The sequence below is a fragment of the Callionymus lyra genome, chromosome 2, assembly GCF_982586985.1.
Source record: "Callionymus lyra chromosome 2, fCalLyr1.hap1.1, whole genome shotgun sequence".
Classification (NCBI taxonomy): Eukaryota; Metazoa; Chordata; class Actinopteri; order Syngnathiformes; family Callionymidae; genus Callionymus; species Callionymus lyra.
In genome coordinates, this window is record NC_141819.1 from 2,503,018 (window position 1) to 2,523,017 (window position 20,000).

The 20,000-nt window shown below is 39.6% G+C and overlaps 1 protein-coding gene across 4 annotated transcripts in view; it reads left to right on the forward strand.

The window, feature by feature from the left end:
* celf5a (cugbp, Elav-like family member 5a) overlaps positions 1-20,000 on the forward strand; it is a 352,295-nt gene that overhangs the window by 194,359 nt on the left and 137,936 nt on the right. For all 4 annotated transcript variants that reach the window (XM_087783230.1, XM_087783232.1, XM_087783233.1 and 1 more), the window contains exon 3: positions 19,410-19,458. In XM_087783230.1, coding sequence (XP_087639356.1) covers positions 19,410-19,458 — 49 coding nt within the window. The remainder of the gene's footprint in view (positions 1-19,409; positions 19,459-20,000) is intronic.

A 20,000-nucleotide genomic window follows, 5' to 3' on the forward strand; every position in this document is an offset into this window, starting at 1 on the left:
TCTCTTCCTCAGTCATCACTGTATCCTCTCATCCTCAGTCATCACTGTATCCTCTCTTCTGAGTTATTACTGTAAAATCTCTTCCTCAGTTATCACTGTATCCTCTCATCCTCAGTCATCACTGTATCCTCTCATCCTCAGTCATCACTGTATCCTCTCATCCTCAGTCATCACTGTATCCTCTCTTCTGAGTTATTACTGTAAAATCTCTTCCTCAGTTATCACTGTATCCTCTCATCCTCAGTCATCACTGTATCCTCTCATCCTCAGTCATCACCATATCCTCTCTTCTGAGTTATTACTGTATAATCTCTTCCTCAGTCATCACTGTATCCTCTTGTCCTCAGTCATCACTGTATCCTCTCGTCCTCAGTCATCACTGTATCCTCTTGACCTCAGTCATCACTGTATCCTCTCTTCTGAGTTATTACTGTAAAATCTCTTCCTCAGTTATCACTGTATCCTCTCATCCTCAGTCATCACTGTATCCTCTCATCCTCAGTCATCACTGTATCCTCTCATCCTCAGTCATCACTGTATCCTCTCTTCTGAGTTATTACTGTAAAATCTCTTCCTCAGTTATCACTGTATCCTCTCATCCTCAGTCATCACTGTATCCTCTCATCCTCAGTCATCACCATATCCTCTCTTCTGAGTTATTACTGTATAATCTCTTCCTCAGTCATCACTGTATCCTCTTGTCCTCAGTCATCACTGTATCCTCTCGTCCTCAGTCATCACTGTATCCTCTTGACCTCAGTCATCACTGTATCCTCTCTTCTGAGTTATTACTGTATAATCTCTTCCTCAGTCATCACTGTATCCTCTTGTCCTCAGTCATCACTGTATCCCCTTGTCCTCAGTCATCACTGTATCCTCTCGTCCTCATTCATTACTGTATCCTCTTGACCTCAGTCATCACTGTATCCTCTCGTCCTCAGTCATCACTGTATCCTCTCGTCCTCAGTCATCACTGTATCCTCTCGTCCTCATTCATTACTGTATCCTCTTGACCTCAGTCATCACCGTATCCTCTCTTCTGAGTTATTACTGTATCCTCTCGTCCTCAGTCATCACTGTATCCCTTTGTCCTCAGTCATCACTGTATCCTCTCGTCCACAGTCATCACTGTATCCTCTCGTCCTCAGTCATCACTGTATCCTCTCGTCCTCATTCATTACTGTATCCTCTTGACCTCAGTCATCACCGTATCCTCTCTTCTGAGTTATTACTGTATCCTCTCGTCCTCATTCATCATTGTATCCTCTCGTCCTCAGTCATCACTGTATCCTCTCGTCCTCGGTCATCACTGTATCCTCTCGTCCTCAGTCATCACTGTATCCTCTCGTCCTCATTCATCACTGTATCCTCTCGTCCTCAGTCACCACTGTATCCTCTCGTCCTCAGTCATCACTGTATCCTCTCGTCCTCAGTCATCACTGTATCCTCTCGTCCTCAGTCATCACTGTATCCTCTCGTCCTCGGTCATCACTGTATCCTCTCGTCCTCAGTCATCACTGTATCCTCTCGTCCTCATTCATCACTGTATCCTCTCGTCCTCAGTCATCACTGTATCCTCTCGTCCTCGGTCATCACTGTATCCTCTCGTCCTCAGTCATCACTGTATCCTCTCGTCCTCATTCATCAATGTATCCTCTCGTCCTCAGTCATCACTTCATCCTCTTGTCCTCATTCATCACTGTATCCTCTCGTCCTCAGTCATTACTGTATCCTCTCGTCCTCAGTCATTACTGTATTCTCTCGTCCTCAGTCAGGACTGTTTTCCAGCAGCTCCACTTTCAAGCACTGATATAGAATTGTACCACAAACTGAACTTGCTTCCGCACCAGATTATTGAGTATTGTTTTGATTGTTGAAGTACTTTGTGACCCTGGTCTGGAAAAGATCTACAAATATGTTACTTACTGTTGATTTATATTTTATTATTTTGTGGTGCAGATGTTGATACGATTGTTCGGACAGGGAACGAGTGATAAAAGTAAAGTTTGTCGTTGAAATAACAAAATAAAACCTCATTTTCAGACGTTTAATGACAGTAATCCATGAGTTGTTGACAAACATTGACGACTTTAACGACTTGAATCATCGACGGCCTCAGATCAGCGGCAAGTAACTGATGAAAATGATCGTATTCTTCGTGTGAGTCGATCAAACTAAACTTCACGTCCTAGTCTGGAGCTTCTCTGCGATCCTTCCATCTCCGTCTCACTTCTTCTTCTTATCTCGTGGACTTTAATCTCCGTCTCTCTTCGGCGACGACACGGTTCTCGTCGCTCAAACGACGGCGGCGAAGAATCCGACGCGACTTCCACGGACGACACGATCCGTCGGAGATCCGACGCTCGATGGTTTCGCTCGCGTCCGTTATGACGACGACGTCGATGCACGTGGTTCCTGTGAGGACCGACACGACAGGGGTCAAAGGTCAAAGGACGCCACTCAATTCCAGTCGTTCTATTAAAATGACATGAATCTACAATTTGTTGTCATTTTTACAAAAACGTTAACATTTGTCAGTTCCTATGGAAAAGTAATCAGATTACTTAAGACTCACTTCAAAAGTAACTTAATTACTTTAGCAATTACTTGACATCAAGTAAGATTATAAATGACTTTTTACTGCGCCACGCTCTCTTTGTACTGTAGTAGTACAACGTCAATGATGTAAATAAAGTTTAACTCAAATCCACAATTAAAAAGTAAACATGTTTTTAATTAAAAAAACAAAAAACATCTCACTTGAAAAGTAAGTAAGTGAGGAGTCTGACCATGAATAGATGTGAAAGTAAGAATTTTAAAATGATCCTGAAAGAAGTGAAGAGTTTGAAGGAGAAATGTGAGTTCTTCTACTAGAGCGGCCAGTGAAGAGTTTGAAGGAGAAATGTGAGTTCTTCTACTAGAGCGGCCAGTGAAGAGTTTGAAGGAGAAATGTGAGTTCTTCTACTAGAGCAGCCAGTGAAGAGTTTGAAGGAGAAATGTGAGTTCTTCTACTAGAGCAGCCAGTGAAGAGTTTGAAGGAGAAATGTGAGTTCTTCTACTAGAGCAGCCAGTGAAGAGTTTGAAGGAGAAATGTGAGTTCTTCTACTAGAGCACTCAGAATTCTGGCTGCAGAGTCACATTTTTAAATATGTTCAAAGATTTCTTTGATCTGAAACAAACTTTCAATATTTCACAAAATAACTTGACTAAGAAAAAATAACTAGTAGAAATACGTGTACACGACAATAATTATGTAAAACGTTGAAAACCATGAGTGTAGTGACATCATAGCCTCAGAGGTTCTTGATAAGTCACATGAATATGTTGTTGTAGTTAAGAAGTTATGAAGACACGAGTCAAGATAATGTGTTTCCTTGGAAACAATGTTTTTTGTTATTAAAAAACATTCAATTTGATTGAGAAGAATACTAAAGTAAGTTTAAAGATATTTGTAACATCCCTGAGTGAAGCACTTTTCTCTGAGAAGAACTCTTGACGAGAAGCACTCGCGTCTCTGGTCCTGCTGAGTCATGACGCCTCATAAACAAGGTGTTTTTGACGAGTGACTCACCTTCATGAAATCTTGATGAGCGCTGAGCTCGGCTGTTTATCTGATGAAGGCGGTCGGGCTGAGACGACGGGTTCGACCAGTGGAGCGAGAAACAAACCTTTGTTTTCTGTTTCACACACTGTTTTACACACACAGTAGTTTGACAACATTGATGTTACAGTCGTCACTGTATCCTCTCGTCCTCAGTCGTCACTGTATCCTCTCGTCCTCAGTCGTCACTGTATCCTCTCGTCCTCAGTCGTCACTGTATCCTCTCGTCCTCAGTCGTCACTGTATCCTCTCGTCCTCAGTCATCACTGTATCCTCTCGTCCTCAGTCGTCACTGTATCCTCTCGTCCTCAGTCATCACTGTATCCTCTCGTCCTCATTCATCACTGTATCCTCTCGTCCTCAGTCATCACTGTATCCTCTCGTCCTCAGTCATCACTGTATCCTCTCGTCCTCAGTCGTCACTGTATCCTCTCGTCCTCAGTCATCTCTGTATCCTCTCGTCCTCATTCATCACTGTATCCTCTCGTCCTCAGTCATCACTGTATCCTCTCGTCCTCAGTCATCTCTGTATCCTCTCGTCCTCATTCATCACTGTATCCTCTCGTCCTCAGTCGTCACTGTATCCTCTCGTCCTCAGTCGTCACTGTATCCTCTCGTCCTCAGTCGTCACTGTATCCTCTCGTCCTCAGTTGTCACTGTATCCTCTCGTCCTCAGTCGTCACTGTATCCTCTCGTCCTCAGTCGTCACTGTATCCTCTAGTCCTCAGTCATCACTGTATCCTCTCGTCCTCAGTCATCACTGTATCCTCTCGTCCTCATTCATCACTGTATCCTCTCGTCCTCAGTCATCACTGTATCCTCTCGTCCTCATTCATCACTGTATCCTCTTGTCCTCAGTCATCACTGTATTCTCTCATCCTCAGTCATCACTGTATCCTCTCGTCCTCAGTCATCACTGTATCCTCTCATCCTCAGTCATCACTGTATCCTCTCATCCTCAGTCATCACTGTATCCTCTCATCCTCAGTCATCACTGTATCCTCTTGTCCTCAGTCATCACTGTATCCTCTCATCCTCAGTCATCACTGTATCCTCTTGTCCTCAGTAATCACTTCTCACCTGAGATGATTCAATGTAGTAACTAAGTAACTAAGAAAGTAACTAAGGTCCAGGTTCTTGTTCTAACTCCATTAACTATATAATGATCCAGGTTCTCAGAACCAAATGTGAAACAAACAAATCCTTCAGATCCAAACAAAAGAAAACACTTGTTAAAAAAGAGATTTAGGTTTTGATCAAAAAGTATGTTTGACTTTGACCTCGTTCCCTCAGATGAGACTCGCTGAGGTCTGCAGGTGTGTGGAGGTCTGTGTCAGCAGCTTCCAGCTCAGAGTCCTGCTGGTCCTGATAGGAAGAGCAGAGATGTTTCTTCAAACACCTGCAGCCACTGATGCTTCTTTCAAGACCAGCAGCTTCTCTTAACATCTGGATGATGAAGTGACTCTTGATCCTTGACACCAACATCTGCACAAACATGGACCTTATAAATAAACATATGGTCGCTGATGTTCTATGTTCATCTTTGTGTCCTTTTTGAGTTTCCTTTGATCTATGTTCTTAAACTCTTCACTTTTTCATCCTTTGCACTTTGTTCTTTATATTTGAAATTTGTTCTCGTTCTTGTTTTTAAGAAACTATCGTCTGCTGTGAACTTGAAACCTAGTTTCCCGAGGAGATCTCAAGAGGGATTAATAAAGTAAATCTAATCTAATCCAATCTAATCTAATCTAATCTAATCTAATCTAATCTATGAACATATAGTTTGAAATATAGAGTTTTAAATGCATTTATAAAAGTAACTGCTCTTACGAAATAAAAGTAAAACACAAGAGTCTGTTTTGATCACTTTTCTTCAAGGTATCGTTCAGTATAATCTTTAACGTTTACGTTGAAATATCTTTTAAAAACTGACCCCAACATGTGGACTAGTTAACTAGTAACACTAAGACAGTTACTAGTTAACTAGTCCAGCTAAAAATGGGCTTACTTGTAAACTAGTGAACTAGTAATGGACAAACGATCTACATACTTACTAGTACTGAGTGTTCTGACTTTACTAGTTAACTAGTGAGGTTCAAAATGTTAGCTAGTTAACGAGTGAATATTTTAGTTAACTAGTTCACATGTTGTACTGTAAAATGTTCACTAGTTCACTAATCAAAAAAATTAATAAAAATAGATCTTACTAGTAAACTAGTCATGTAAAACTGCATGACTAGTTTACTAGTAAGCGTAATTTAGGTTTAAATAGTTAACATGTCAGCATTTTTGGAACTCACCAGTGAACTAGTGTGTGTTTTGACATGTGACAACAAGGATTTGCAAAAAATCCTCACTTGGCTTTCCATAAACGAAAGCTAGTACTACCCAGTTCTGACACCACGCAGTGGAACACGACCCGCTCTAGTAGAAGAACTCACATTATGACACCACGCAGTGGAACACGACCCGCTCTAGTAGAAGAACTCACATTATGACACCACGCAGTGGAACACGACCCGCTCTAGTAGAAGAACTCACATTATGACACCACGCAGTGGAACACGACCCGCTCTAGTAGAAGAACTCACATTATGACACCACGCAGTGGAACACGACCCGCTCTAGTAGAAGAACTCACATTATGACACCACGCAGTGGAACACGACCCGCTCTAGTAGAAGAACTCACATTATGACACCACGCAGTGGAACACGACCCGCTCTAGTAGAAGAACTCACATTATGACACCACGCAGTGGAACACGACCCGCTCTAGTAGAAGAACTCCCATTATGACACCACGCAGTGGAACACGACCCGCTCTAGTAGAAGAACTCACATTATGACACCACGCAGTGGAACACGACCCGCTCTAGTAGAAGAACTCACATTATGACACCACGCAGTGGAACACGACCCGCTCTAGTAGAAGAACTCACATTATGACACCACGCAGTGGAACACGCCCCGCTCTAGTAGTAGAACTCACATTATGACACCACGCAGTGGAACACGACCCGCTCTAGTAGAAGAACTCACATTATGACACCACGCAGTGGAACACGACCCGCTCTAGTAGAAGAACTCACATTATGACACCACGCAGTGGAACACGACCCGCTCTAGTAGAAGAACTCACATTATGACACCACGCAGTGGAACACGACCCGCTCTAGTAGAAGAACTCACATTATGACACCACGCAGTGGAACACGACCCGCTCTAGTAGAAGAACTCACTTTATGACACCACGCAGTGGAACACGACCCGCTCTAGTAGAAGAACTCACATTATGATACCACGCAGTGGAACACGACCCGCTCTAGTAGAAGAACTCACATTATGATACCACGCAGTGGAACACGACCCGCTCTAGTAGAAGAACTCACATTATGACACCACGCAGTGGAACACGACCCGCTCTAGTAGAAGAACTCACATTATGACACCACGCAGTGGAACACGACCCGCTCTAGTAGAAGAACTCACATTATGACACCACGCAGTGGAACACGACCTGCTCTAGTAGAAGAACTCACATTATGACACCACGCAGTGGAACACGACCCGCTCTAGTAGAAGAACTCACATTATGACACCACGCAGTGGAACACGACCCGCTCTAGTAGAAGAACTCACATTCTGACACCACGCAGTGGAACAACTTGTTTAATAAACCAGGTCTTAAATCTGGAACACTTGAGTCGATGATCTGAACCTTCTCTGTCTCGAACCCTGGCTTTCATTCCTTCAGCCGCTCGTAACAAAACTAGACATAGAGACATAGAATCGAACCTTCGGTGTTCCTTCGACTATAAAAACATCGTCCATTCAGGTTCCCGTCTAGAAAAGAGTTTAACAAACTAGTTTTTTAATTTAATCATCCAGGACATGAATGTTTAGACTTTATTTGAGAACATGTGTGTGTAAGAGTGTGTGTTTGTAATCGTTTGTCTATTTTTGTGTTTGTGTGCCTGTGTAAGTATGTGTGCGTGTGATTGTAATTGTGTTTCTATTTTTGTGTCTGTGTGCCTGTGTAAGTGTGTGTTTATAATTGTAATAGTAGTTGATGTTTAATGACACCAGAGTTGATACTAGTTGATGTTTAATGACACCAGAATTGATACTAGTTGATGTTTAATGACACCAGAGTTGATACTAGTTGATGTTTAATGACACCAGAGTTGATACTAGTTGATGTTGAATGACACCAGAATTGATACTAGTTGATGTTTAATGACACCAGAGTTGATACTAGTTGATGTTTAATGACACCAGAGTTGATACTAGTTGATGTTTAATGACACCAGAGTTGATACTAGTCGATGTTTAATGACACCAGAGTTGATACTAGTTGATGTTTAATGACACCAGAGTTGATACTAGTTGATGTTTAATGACACCAGAATTGATACTAGTTGATGTTTAATGACACCAGAGTTGATACTAGTTGATGTTTAATGACACCAGAGTTGATACTAGTTGATGTATAATGACACCATAGTTGATACTAGTTGATGTTTAATGACACCAGAGTTGATACTAGTTGATGTTTAATGACACCAGAGTTGATACTAGTTGATGTTTAATGACACCAGAGTTGATACTAGTTGATGTATAATGACACCATAGTTGATACTAGTTGATGTATAATGACACCAGAGTTGATACTAGTTGATGTTTAATGACACCAGAGTCGATACTAGTTGATGTTTAATGACACCAGAGTTGATACTAGTTGATGTTTAATGACACCAGAGTTGATACTAGTTGATGTTTAATGACACCAGAGTTGATACTAGTTGATGTTTAATGACACCAGAGTTGATACTAGTCGATGTTTAATGACACCAGAGTTGATACTAGTTGATGTTTAATGACACCAGAATTGATACTAGTTGATGTTTAATGACACCAGAGTTGATACTCGTTGATGTTTAATGACACCAGAGTTGATACTAGTTGATGTTTAATGACACCAGAGTTTATACTCGTTGATGTTTAATGACACCAGAGTTGATACTAGTTGATGTTTAATGACACCAGAGTCGATACTAGTTGATGTTTAATGACACCAGAGTTGATACTAGTTGATGTTTAATGACAGCAGAGTTGATACTAGTTGATGTTTAATGACACCAGAGTGGATACTAGTTGATGTTTAATGACACCAGAGTTGATACTAGTTGATGTTTAATGACAGCAGAGTTGATACTCGTTGATGTTTAATGACACCAGAGTTGATACTAGTTGATGTTTAATGACACCAGAGTCGATACTAGTTGATGTATAATGACACCAGAGTTGATACTAGTTGATGTTTAATGACAGCAGAGTTGATACTCGTTGATGTTTAATGACACCAGAGTTGATACTAGTTGATGTTTAATGACACCAGAGTCGATACTAGTTGATGTTTAATGACACCAGAGTTGATACTAGTTGATGTTTAATGACAGCAGAGTTGATACTAGTTGATGTTTAATGACACCAGAGTGGATACTAGTTGATGTTTAATGACACCAGAGTTGATACTAGTTGATGTTTAATGACACCAGAGTTGATACTAGTTGATGTTTAATGACACCAGAGTTGATACTAGTTGATGTTTAATGACACCAGAGTTGATACTAGTTGATGTTTAATGACACCAGAGTTGATACTAGTTGATGTTTAATGACACCAGAGTCGATACTAGTTGATGTTTAATGACACCAGAGTTGATACTAGTTGATGTTTAATGACAGCAGAGTTGATACTCGTTGATGTTTAATGACACCAGAGTGGATACTAGTTGATGTTTAATGACACCAGAGTTGATACTAGTTGATGTTTAATGACAGCAGAGTTGATACTCGTTGATGTTTAATGACACCAGAGTTGATACTAGTTGATGTTTAATGACACCAGAGTCGATACTAGTTGATGTATAATGACACCAGAGTTGATACTAGTTGATGTTTAATGACAGCAGAGTTGATACTCGTTGATGTTTAATGACACCAGAGTTGATACTAGTTGATGTTTAATGACACCAGAGTCGATACTAGTTGATGTTTAATGACACCAGAGTTGATACTGGTTGATGTTTAATGACAGCAGAGTTGATACTAGTTGATATTTAATGACACCAGAGTGGATACTAGTTGATGTTTAATGACACCAGAGTTGATACTAGTTGATGTTTAATGACACCAGAGTTGATACTAGTTGATGTTTAATGACACCAGAGTTGATACTAGTTGATGTTTAATGACACCAGAGTTGATACTAGTTGATGTTTAATGACACCAGAGTTGATACTAGTTGATGTTTAATGACACCAGAGTCGATACTAGTTGATGTTTAATGACACCAGAGTTGATACTAGTTGATGTTTAATGACACCATAGTTGATACTAGTTGATGTTTAATGACACCAGAGTTGATTCTAGTTGATGTTTAATGACACCAGAGTTGATACTAGTTGATGTTTAATGACATCAGAGTTGATACTAGTTGATGTTTAATGACACCAGAGTTGATACTAGTTTGACAATAAGTGATATAATGTGATCAGACTTTGTTATCGCAGGAAAGAGTTGTTAGCGAAGCATAAATGAGGTTAAATGTTTGTAAATCAGTCGCCAAACGGAAATGTGAAACGTGTTTGCATCAGAATCAACCAGCAGGGCGGCGCCGTCTCTGGGTCCGCCTGAAGAACAGAGACCTCCTGTGGGTCTCGTGGATCTTTTGCCTCCGACTTCATCTGCTCCAGCTTTGAACGTTGTGTTGCGTTTGATGCGTTAATCCGTGTGAACACGCGGCTCCACATTAACACACTGTAGCTTCGGCACCGGCAGCTTAATCCTCACTTTCACGGGCGTAAGAAGCGTCTCTGTTCCCTCGGAGTCTCTGCCGGTTATTATTTACGACGGGATGAATTTATGGAATAACTGGCGGTCAGGAAGGTTATTCACTTCCTCAAGGTGAGAATGGTTACATTTAGCACTTAATGAACGCGAGCCGGGCCCGGCGCTCATATATCAGCATGTTATTAAGACGTTTTAAAATCCCATTATAGTGTTTCTCCTTGAACGTGTCACGCGTTTATTGCACTGCTCTGTCTTTAAAACTGACCTTTTACCATCGGCTGCAAGGAAGACGGATTCATGGAAATCATATTTGTGCCGAAATGTTGAGTTTTTTAATCCTTTCATCAGCAGAAGCTCGAGAGTCGAGGTCATCGTTTTTTTCTCTGTTATCCATGAGTTCACCGGAGTCAATAGTTAAGTTGATAGTTATCGATGAGTTCACCAGAGTCAATAGTTAAGTTGATAGTTATCCATGAGTTCACCGGAGTCAATAGTTAAGTCAATAGTTATCCATGAGTTCACCAGAGTCAATAGTTAAGTTGATAGTTATCGATGAGTTCACCGGAGTCAATAGTTAAGTTGATAGTTATCCATGAGTTCACCGGAGTCAATAGTTAAGTCAATAGTTATCCATGAGTTCACCGGAGTCAATAGTTAAGTTGATAGTTATCCATGAGTTCACCAGAGTCAATAGTTAAGTCAATAGTTATCCATGAGTTCACCGGAGTCAATAGTTAAGTTGATAGTTATCCATGAGTTCACCGGAGTCAATAGTTAAGTTGATAGTTATCCATGAGTTCACCGGAGTCAATAGTTAAGTTGATAGTTATCCATGAGTTCACCAGAGTCAATAGTTAAGTCAATAGTTATCCATGAGTTCACCAGAGTCAATAGTTAAGTTGATAGTTATCGATGACTTCACCAGAGTCAACAGTTAAGTCAATAGTTATCGATGAGTTCACCAGAGTCAACAGTTAAGTCAATAGTTATCGATGAGTTCACCAGAGTCAATAGTTAAGTCAATAGTTATCCATGAGTTCACCAGAGTGAACAGTTAAGTCAATAGTTATCGATGAGTTCACCAGAGTCAATAGTTAAGTTGATAGTTATCCATGAGTTCACCAGAGTCAATAGTTAAGTTGATAGTTATCCATGAGTTCACCAGAGTCAATAGTTAAGTATATAGTTATCCATGAGTTCACCAGAGTCAACAGTTAAGTCAATAGTTATCCATGAGTTCACCAGAGTCAATAGTTAAGTTGATAGTTATCCATGAGTTCACCAGAGTCAATAGTTAAGTCAATAGTTATCCATGAGTTCACCAGAGTCAATAGTTAAGTCAATAGTTATCCATGAGTTCACCAGAGTCAATAGTTAAGTTGATAGTTATCCATGAGTTCACCAGAGTCAATAGTTAAGTCAATAGTTATCCATGAGTTCACCAGAGTCAACAGTTAAGTCAATAGTTATCGATGAGTTCACCAGAGTCAATAGTTAAGTCAATAGTTATCCATGAGTTCACCGGAGTCAATAGTTAAGTCAATAGTTATCCATGAGTTCACCGGAGTCAATAGTTAAGTTGATAGTTATCCATGAGTTCACCGGAGTCAACAGTTAAGTCAATAGTTATCCATGAGTTCGACAGAGTCAACAGTTAAGTCAATAGTTATCCATGAGTTCACCGGAGTCAATAGTTAAGTCAATAGTTATCGATGAGTTCACCAGAGTCAATAGTTAAGTCAATAGTTATCCATGAGTTCACCAGAGTCAATAGTTAAGTCAATAGTTATCCATGAGTTCACCAGAGTCAATAGTTAAGTCAATAGTTATCCATGAGTTCACCAGAGTCAATAGTTAAGTCAATAGTTATCCATGAGTTCACCAGAGTCAATAGTTAAGTCAATAGTTATCGATGAGTTCACCGGAGTCAATAGTTAAGTTGATAGTTATCGATGAGTTCACCGGAGTCAATAGTTAAGTCAATAGTTATCCATGAGTTCACCAGAGTCAATAGTTAAGTTGATAGTTATCGATGAGTTCACCGGAGTCAACAGTTAATTTAATAGTTATCGATGAGTTCTCCGGAGTCAATAGTTAAGTCAATAGTTATCGATGAGTTCACCAGAGTCAACAGTTAAGTCAATAGTTATCCATGAGTTCACCAGAGTCAATAGTTAAGTCAATAGTTATCGATGAGTTCACCAGAGTCAATAGTTAAGTTGATAGTTATCGATGAGTTCACCAGAGTAAACCGTTAAGTCAATAGTTATCGATGAGTTCACCGGAGTCAATAGTTAAGTCAATAGTTATCGATGGGTTCACCAGAGTCAATAGTTAAGTCAATAGTTATCAATGAGTTCACCGGAGTCAACAGTTAAGTCAATAGTTAAGTTGATAGTTATCGATGAGTTCACCGGAGTCAATAGTTAAGTTGATAGTTATCGATGAGTTCACAGGAGTCAATAGTTAAGTCAATAGTTATCGATGAGTTCACCAGAGTCAATAGTTAAGTTGATAGTTATCGATGAGTTCACCGGAGTCAATAGTTAAGTTGATAGTTATCCATGAGTTCACCAGAGTCAATAGTTAAGTCAATAGTTATCCATGAGTTCACCGGAGTCAATAGTTAAGTTGATAGTTATCCATGAGTTCACAGGAGTCAATAGTTAAGTTGATAGTTATCCATGAGTTCACCGGAGTCAATAGTTAAGTCAATAGTTATCCATGAGTTCACCAGAGTCAATAGTTAAGTTGATAGTTATCGATGAGTTCACCGGAGTCAATAGTTAAGTTGATAGTTATCCATGAGTTCACCGGAGTCAATAGTTAAGTCAATAGTTATCCATGAGTTCACCGGAGTCAATAGTTAAGTTGATAGTTATCCATGAGTTCACCAGAGTCAATAGTTAAGTCAATAGTTATCCATGAGTTCACCGGAGTCAATAGTTAAGTTGATAGTTATCCATGAGTTCACCGGAGTCAATAGTTAAGTTGATAGTTATCCATGAGTTCACCGGAGTCAATAGTTAAGTTGATAGTTATCCATGAGTTCACCAGAGTCAATAGTTAAGTCAATAGTTATCCATGAGTTCACCAGAGTCAATAGTTAAGTTGATAGTTATCGATGACTTCACCAGAGTCAACAGTTAAGTCAATAGTTATCGATGAGTTCACCAGAGTCAACAGTTAAGTCAATAGTTATCGATGAGTTCACCAGAGTCAATAGTTAAGTCAATAGTTATCCATGAGTTCACCAGAGTGAACAGTTAAGTCAATAGTTATCGATGAGTTCACCAGAGTCAATAGTTAAGTTGATAGTTATCCATGAGTTCACCAGAGTCAATAGTTAAGTTGATAGTTATCCATGAGTTCACCAGAGTCAATAGTTAAGTATATAGTTATCCATGAGTTCACCAGAGTCAACAGTTAAGTCAATAGTTATCCATGAGTTCACCAGAGTCAATAGTTAAGTTGATAGTTATCCATGAGTTCACCAGAGTCAATAGTTAAGTCAATAGTTATCCATGAGTTCACCAGAGTCAATAGTTAAGTCAATAGTTATCCATGAGTTCACCAGAGTCAATAGTTAAGTTGATAGTTATCCATGAGTTCACCAGAGTCAATAGTTAAGTCAATAGTTATCCATGAGTTCACCAGAGTCAACAGTTAAGTCAATAGTTATCGATGAGTTCACCAGAGTCAATAGTTAAGTCAATAGTTATCCATGAGTTCACCGGAGTCAATAGTTAAGTCAATAGTTATCCATGAGTTCACCGGAGTCAATAGTTAAGTTGATAGTTATCCATGAGTTCACCGGAGTCAACAGTTAAGTCAATAGTTATCCATGAGTTCGACAGAGTCAACAGTTAAGTCAATAGTTATCCATGAGTTCACCGGAGTCAATAGTTAAGTCAATAGTTATCCATGAGTTCACCAGAGTCAATAGTTAAGTCAATAGTTATCCATGAGTTCACCAGAGTCAATAGTTAAGTCAATAGTTATCCATGAGTTCACCAGAGTCAATAGTTAAGTCAATAGTTATCCATGAGTTCACCAGAGTCAATAGTTAAGTCAATAGTTATCCATGAGTTCACCAGAGTCAATAGTTAAGTCAATAGTTATCGATGAGTTCACCAGAGTCAATAGTTAAGTTGATAGTTATCGATGAGTTCACCGGAGTCAATAGTTAAGTCAATAGTTATCCATGAGTTCACCAGAGTCAATAGTTAAGTTGATAGTTATCGATGAGTTCACCGGAGTCAACAGTTAATTTAATAGTTATCGATGAGTTCTCCGGAGTCAATAGTTAAGTCAATAGTTATCGATGAGTTCACCAGAGTCAACAGTTAAGTCAATAGTTATCCATGAGTTCACCAGAGTCAATAGTTAAGTCAATAGTTATCGATGAGTTCACCAGAGTCAATAGTTAAGTTGATAGTTATCGATGAGTTCACCAGAGTAAACCGTTAAGTCAATAGTTATCGATGAGTTCACCGGAGTCAATAGTTAAGTCAATAGTTATCGATGGGTTCACCAGAGTCAATAGTTAAGTCAATAGTTATCAATGAGTTCACCGGAGTCAACAGTTAAGTCAATAGTTAAGTTGATAGTTATCGATGAGTTCACCGGAGTCAATAGTTAAGTTGATAGTTATCGATGAGTTCACAGGAGTCAATAGTTAAGTCAATAGTTATCGATGAGTTCACCAGAGTCAATAGTTAAGTTGATAGTTATCGATGAGTTCACCGGAGTCAATAGTTAAGTTGATAGTTATCCATGAGTTCACCAGAGTCAATAGTTAAGTCAATAGTTATCCATGAGTTCACCGGAGTCAATAGTTAAGTTGATAGTTATCCATGAGTTCACAGGAGTCAATAGTTAAGTTGATAGTTATCGATGAGTTCACCGGAGTCAATAGTTAAGTTGATAGTTATCCATGAGTTCACCGGAGTCAATAGTTAAGTTGATAGTTATCCATGAGTTCACCGGAGTCAATAGTTAAGTTAATAGTTATCGATGAGTTCACCAGAGTCAATAGTTAAGTTGATAGTTATCCATGAGTTCACCAGAGTCAATAGTTAAGTTGATAGTTATCGATGAGTTCACCGGAGTCAATAGTTAAGTCAATAGTTATCCATGAGTTCACCGGAGTCAATAGTTAAGTTGATAGTTATCCATGAGTTCACCAGAGTCAATAGTTAAGTTGATAGTTATCGATGAGTTCACCGGAGTCAATAGTTAAGTCAATAGTTATCCATGAGTTCACCGGAGTCAATAGTTAAGTTGATAGTTATCGATGAGTTCACCGGAGTCAATAGTTAAGTCAATAGTTATCCATGAGTTCACCGGAGTCAATAGTTAAGTTGATAGTTATCCATGAGTTCACCAGAGTCAATAGTTAAGTTGATAGTTATCCATGAGTTCACCGGAGTCAATAGTTAAGTCAATAGTTATCCATGAGTTCACCAGAGTCAATAGTTAAGTTGATAGTTATCCATGAGTTCACCGGAGTCAATAGTTAAGTTGATAGTTATCCATGAGTTCACCGGAGTCAATAGTTAAGTTGATAGTTATCCATGAGTTCACCGGAGTCAATAGTTAAGTTGATAGTTATCGATGAGTTCACCGGAGTCAATAGTTAAGTTGATAGTTATCGATGAGTTCACCGGAGTCAATAGTTAAGTTGATAGTTATCGATGAGTTCACCGGAGTCAATAGTTAAGTTGATAGTTATCCATGAGTTCACCAGAGTCAACAGTTAAGTCAATAGTTATCGATGAGTTCACCAGAGTCAATAGTTAAGTCAATAGTTATCGATGAGTTCACCGGAGTCAACAGTTAAGTCAATAGTTATCGATGGGTTAACCGGAGTCAATAGTTTAGTCGATAGTTATCGATGAGTTCACCGGAGTCAACAGTTAAGTCAATAGTTATCCATGAGTTCACCAGAGTCAACAGTTAGGTCAATAGTTATCCATGAGTTCACCGGAGTCAATTGTTAAGTCAATAGTTATCGATAAGTTCACCAGAGTCAATAGTTAAGTTGATAGTTATCGATGGGTTAACCGGAGTCAATAGTTAAGTCAATAGTTATCGATGGGTTAACCGGAGTCAATAGTTAAGTCAATAGTTATCGATGAGTTCACCAGAGTCAATAGTTAAGTCAATAGTTATCGATGAGTTCACCGGAGTCAACAGTTAAGTCAATAGTTATCGATGGGTTAACCGGAGTCAATAGTTTAGTCGATAGTTATCGATGAGTTCACCGGAGTCAACAGTTAAGTCAATAGTTATCCATGAGTTCACCAGAGTCAACAGTTAAGTCAATAGTTATCGATGAGTTCACCAGAGTCAATAGTTAAGTCAATAGTTATCGATGGGTTAACCGGAGTCAATAGTTTAGTCGATAGTTATCGATGAGTTCACCGGAGTCAACAGTTAAGTCAATAGTTATCCATGAGTTCACCAGAGTCAACAGTTAAGTCAATAGTTATCGATGAGTTCACCGGAGTCAATAGTTACGTCAATAGTTATCGATGAGTTCACCAGAGTCAATAGTTAAGTTGATAGTTATCGATGGGTTAACCGGAGTCAATAGTTAAGTCAATAGTTATCGATGGGTTAACCGGAGTCAATAGTTAAGTCAATAGTTATCGATGAGTTCACCAGAGTCAATAGTTAAGTCAATAGTTATCGATAAGTTCACCAGAGTCAATAGTTAAGTTGATAGTTATCGATGGGTTAACCGGAGTCAATAGTTAAGTTGATAGTTATCGATGAGTTCACCGGAGTCAATAGTTAAGTTGATAGTTATCGATGAGTTCACCGGAGTCAATAGTTAAGTTGATAGTTATCGATGAGTTCACCGGAGTCAATAGTTAAGTTGATAGTTATCCATGAGTTCACCAGAGTCAACAGTTAAGTCAATAGTTATCGATGAGTTCACCAGAGTCAATAGTTAAGTCAATAGTTATCGATGAGTTCACCGGAGTCAACAGTTAAGTCAATAGTTATCGATGGGTTAACCGGAGTCAATAGTTTAGTCGATAGTTATCGATGAGTTCACCGGAGTCAACAGTTAAGTCAATAGTTATCCATGAGTTCACCAGAGTCAACAGTTAGGTCAATAGTTATCCATGAGTTCACCGGAGTCAATAGTTAAGTCAATAGTTATCGATAAGTTCACCAGAGTCAATAGTTAAGTTGATAGTTATCGATGGGTTAACCGGAGTCAATAGTTAAGTCAATAGTTATCGATGGGTTAACCGGAGTCAATAGTTAAGTCAATAGTTATCGATGAGTTCACCAGAGTCAATAGTTAAGTCAATAGTTATCGATAAGTTCACCAGAGTCAATAGTTAAGTTGATAGTTATCGATGGGTTAACCGGAGTCAATAGTTAAGTTGATAGTTATCGATGAGTTCACCGGAGTCAATAGTTAAGTTGATAGTTATCGATGAGTTCACCGGAGTCAATAGTTAAGTTGACAGTTATCGATGAGTTCACCGGAGTCAATAGTTAAGTTGATAGTTATCCATGAGTTCACCAGAGTCAACAGTTAAGTCAATAGTTATCGATGAGTTCACCAGAGTCAATAGTTAAGTCAATAGTTATCGATGAGTTCACCGGAGTCAACAGTTAAGTCAATAGTTATCGATGGGTTAACCGGAGTCAATAGTTTAGTCGATAGTTATCGATGAGTTCACCGGAGTCAACAGTTAAGTCAATAGTTATCCATGAGTTCACCAGAGTCAACAGTTAAGTCAATAGTTAACGATGAGTTCACCGGAGTCAATAGTTAAGTCAATAGTTATCGATGAGTTCACCAGAGTCAATAGTTAAGTTGATAGTTATCGATGGGTTAACCGGAGTCAATAGTTAAGTCAATAGTTATCGATGGGTTAACCGGAGTCAATAGTTAAGTCAATAGTTATCGATGAGTTCACCAGAGTCAATAGTTAAGTCAATAGTTATCGATAAGTTCACCAGAGTCAATAGTTAAGTTGATAGTTATCGATGGGTTAACCGGAGTCAATAGTTAAGTCAATAGTTATCGATGGGTTAACCGGAGTCAATAGTTAAGTCGTTAAGTCGACTCACTTGCAAATGCACAATCACATACACAGACAGACACGCAAGCACAGACACACACAGAAACACACATAGACAGAAAAACACACACGCACACACACAGACACACGCACAAAAACGCACACACACACACTCCTGTCACAGCCTTAAATTCAAACTAGACAAATTTAAAATAGAAACTCAAAAACTGCTTATATTGACATTTTATTACACAATAGTTTTATTTTACTTGTTAAACATTTGAATCAACACAACACACAGTCGCCTCACGCTACACACAGTAGGCGAAGAAGAGTAAAATATTCTTTTAAAGTCTTGTAGATCCAGATGGATTCCAAGTTGATCATTGTTTCCTCGTCACGTTCTCAACGATCTATAAAAGTTTCACACAATTGTGTTGATCTGAGTTATTGTGCACAACAATCGCACAACGTAAACCAACACGTGTTAAATCCAAGACGTGTTGATATAACAATCCAAAAGTAACACAACCAGACGTAACAGGTGTCTCTGTGCGAGCGGGTCGTTGGATCGGGCGCAGCATCCGACAGGATCCGACAGAGTTGTTCTAATCCCGGCAACACGGTTCTGATCCGGGTCCAGTGGATTAGCCTGAGCCTCCTTCACCAGACGCTCTCCACGGACCCGGGCCCGGGATCAATACATGGATCCATCTCCTCCCGTGGATTCACTTTGAGCAGAAGTCTCTGGACCTTCTGTCACGAGACACTAAGACTCGTCGTGTCGACCGTGAATTACGTGGAAATATGAGGTTCTTGATCCGCGCCGTAGATCCGAGGTTATGTATTCGTGCCGAGAAGATGGAGCAATGTTCTGACTCTCGTCTCTTGTCTCCTGCAGATGACTCGACCCATCCAGGTGAAGCCGGCCGACAGCGAGAGCCGTGGAGGTACTTCTGCTTTTTTACGCTGCTGTTTTTGTGTTGTTGTGTGTGTTTGGACTCACACTGTCAACGGAAGATATTTTAAAATGGCTGATTCCTTCATGGGGGGTCGCCGGTGCCGCTGGGTTCACACCTGTGAACATGTAACACACAACTAGTCGCACACAAATGCAACCAATGGCAACTTGAGGCGCTTTCCACGACCTATGGTGGGCGGAGCCAACATATCATGACATCAGCATTCATTTTGTCAAACAACAAAAATGGAGGACTTGGAGTCAATGGTCACGAGTCATACTCACTCCGATCAGATCCAACTCCAATGTTTGCGATCATCAGTCATCTGACAAAGTCGTGTCTCAAACCACATTCTTCTCTTAGTGCACTGGTTAGTATCATCAGGATAGTGTACGTACTAACTAGTAACTAATCCTCCACAGATAGTATGTCTCAAACATACTTCTCTTAGTATACTAGAAGTTAGTATCATCAGGATAGTGTACGTACTAACTAGTAACTAATCCTCCACAGATAGTATGTCTCAAACA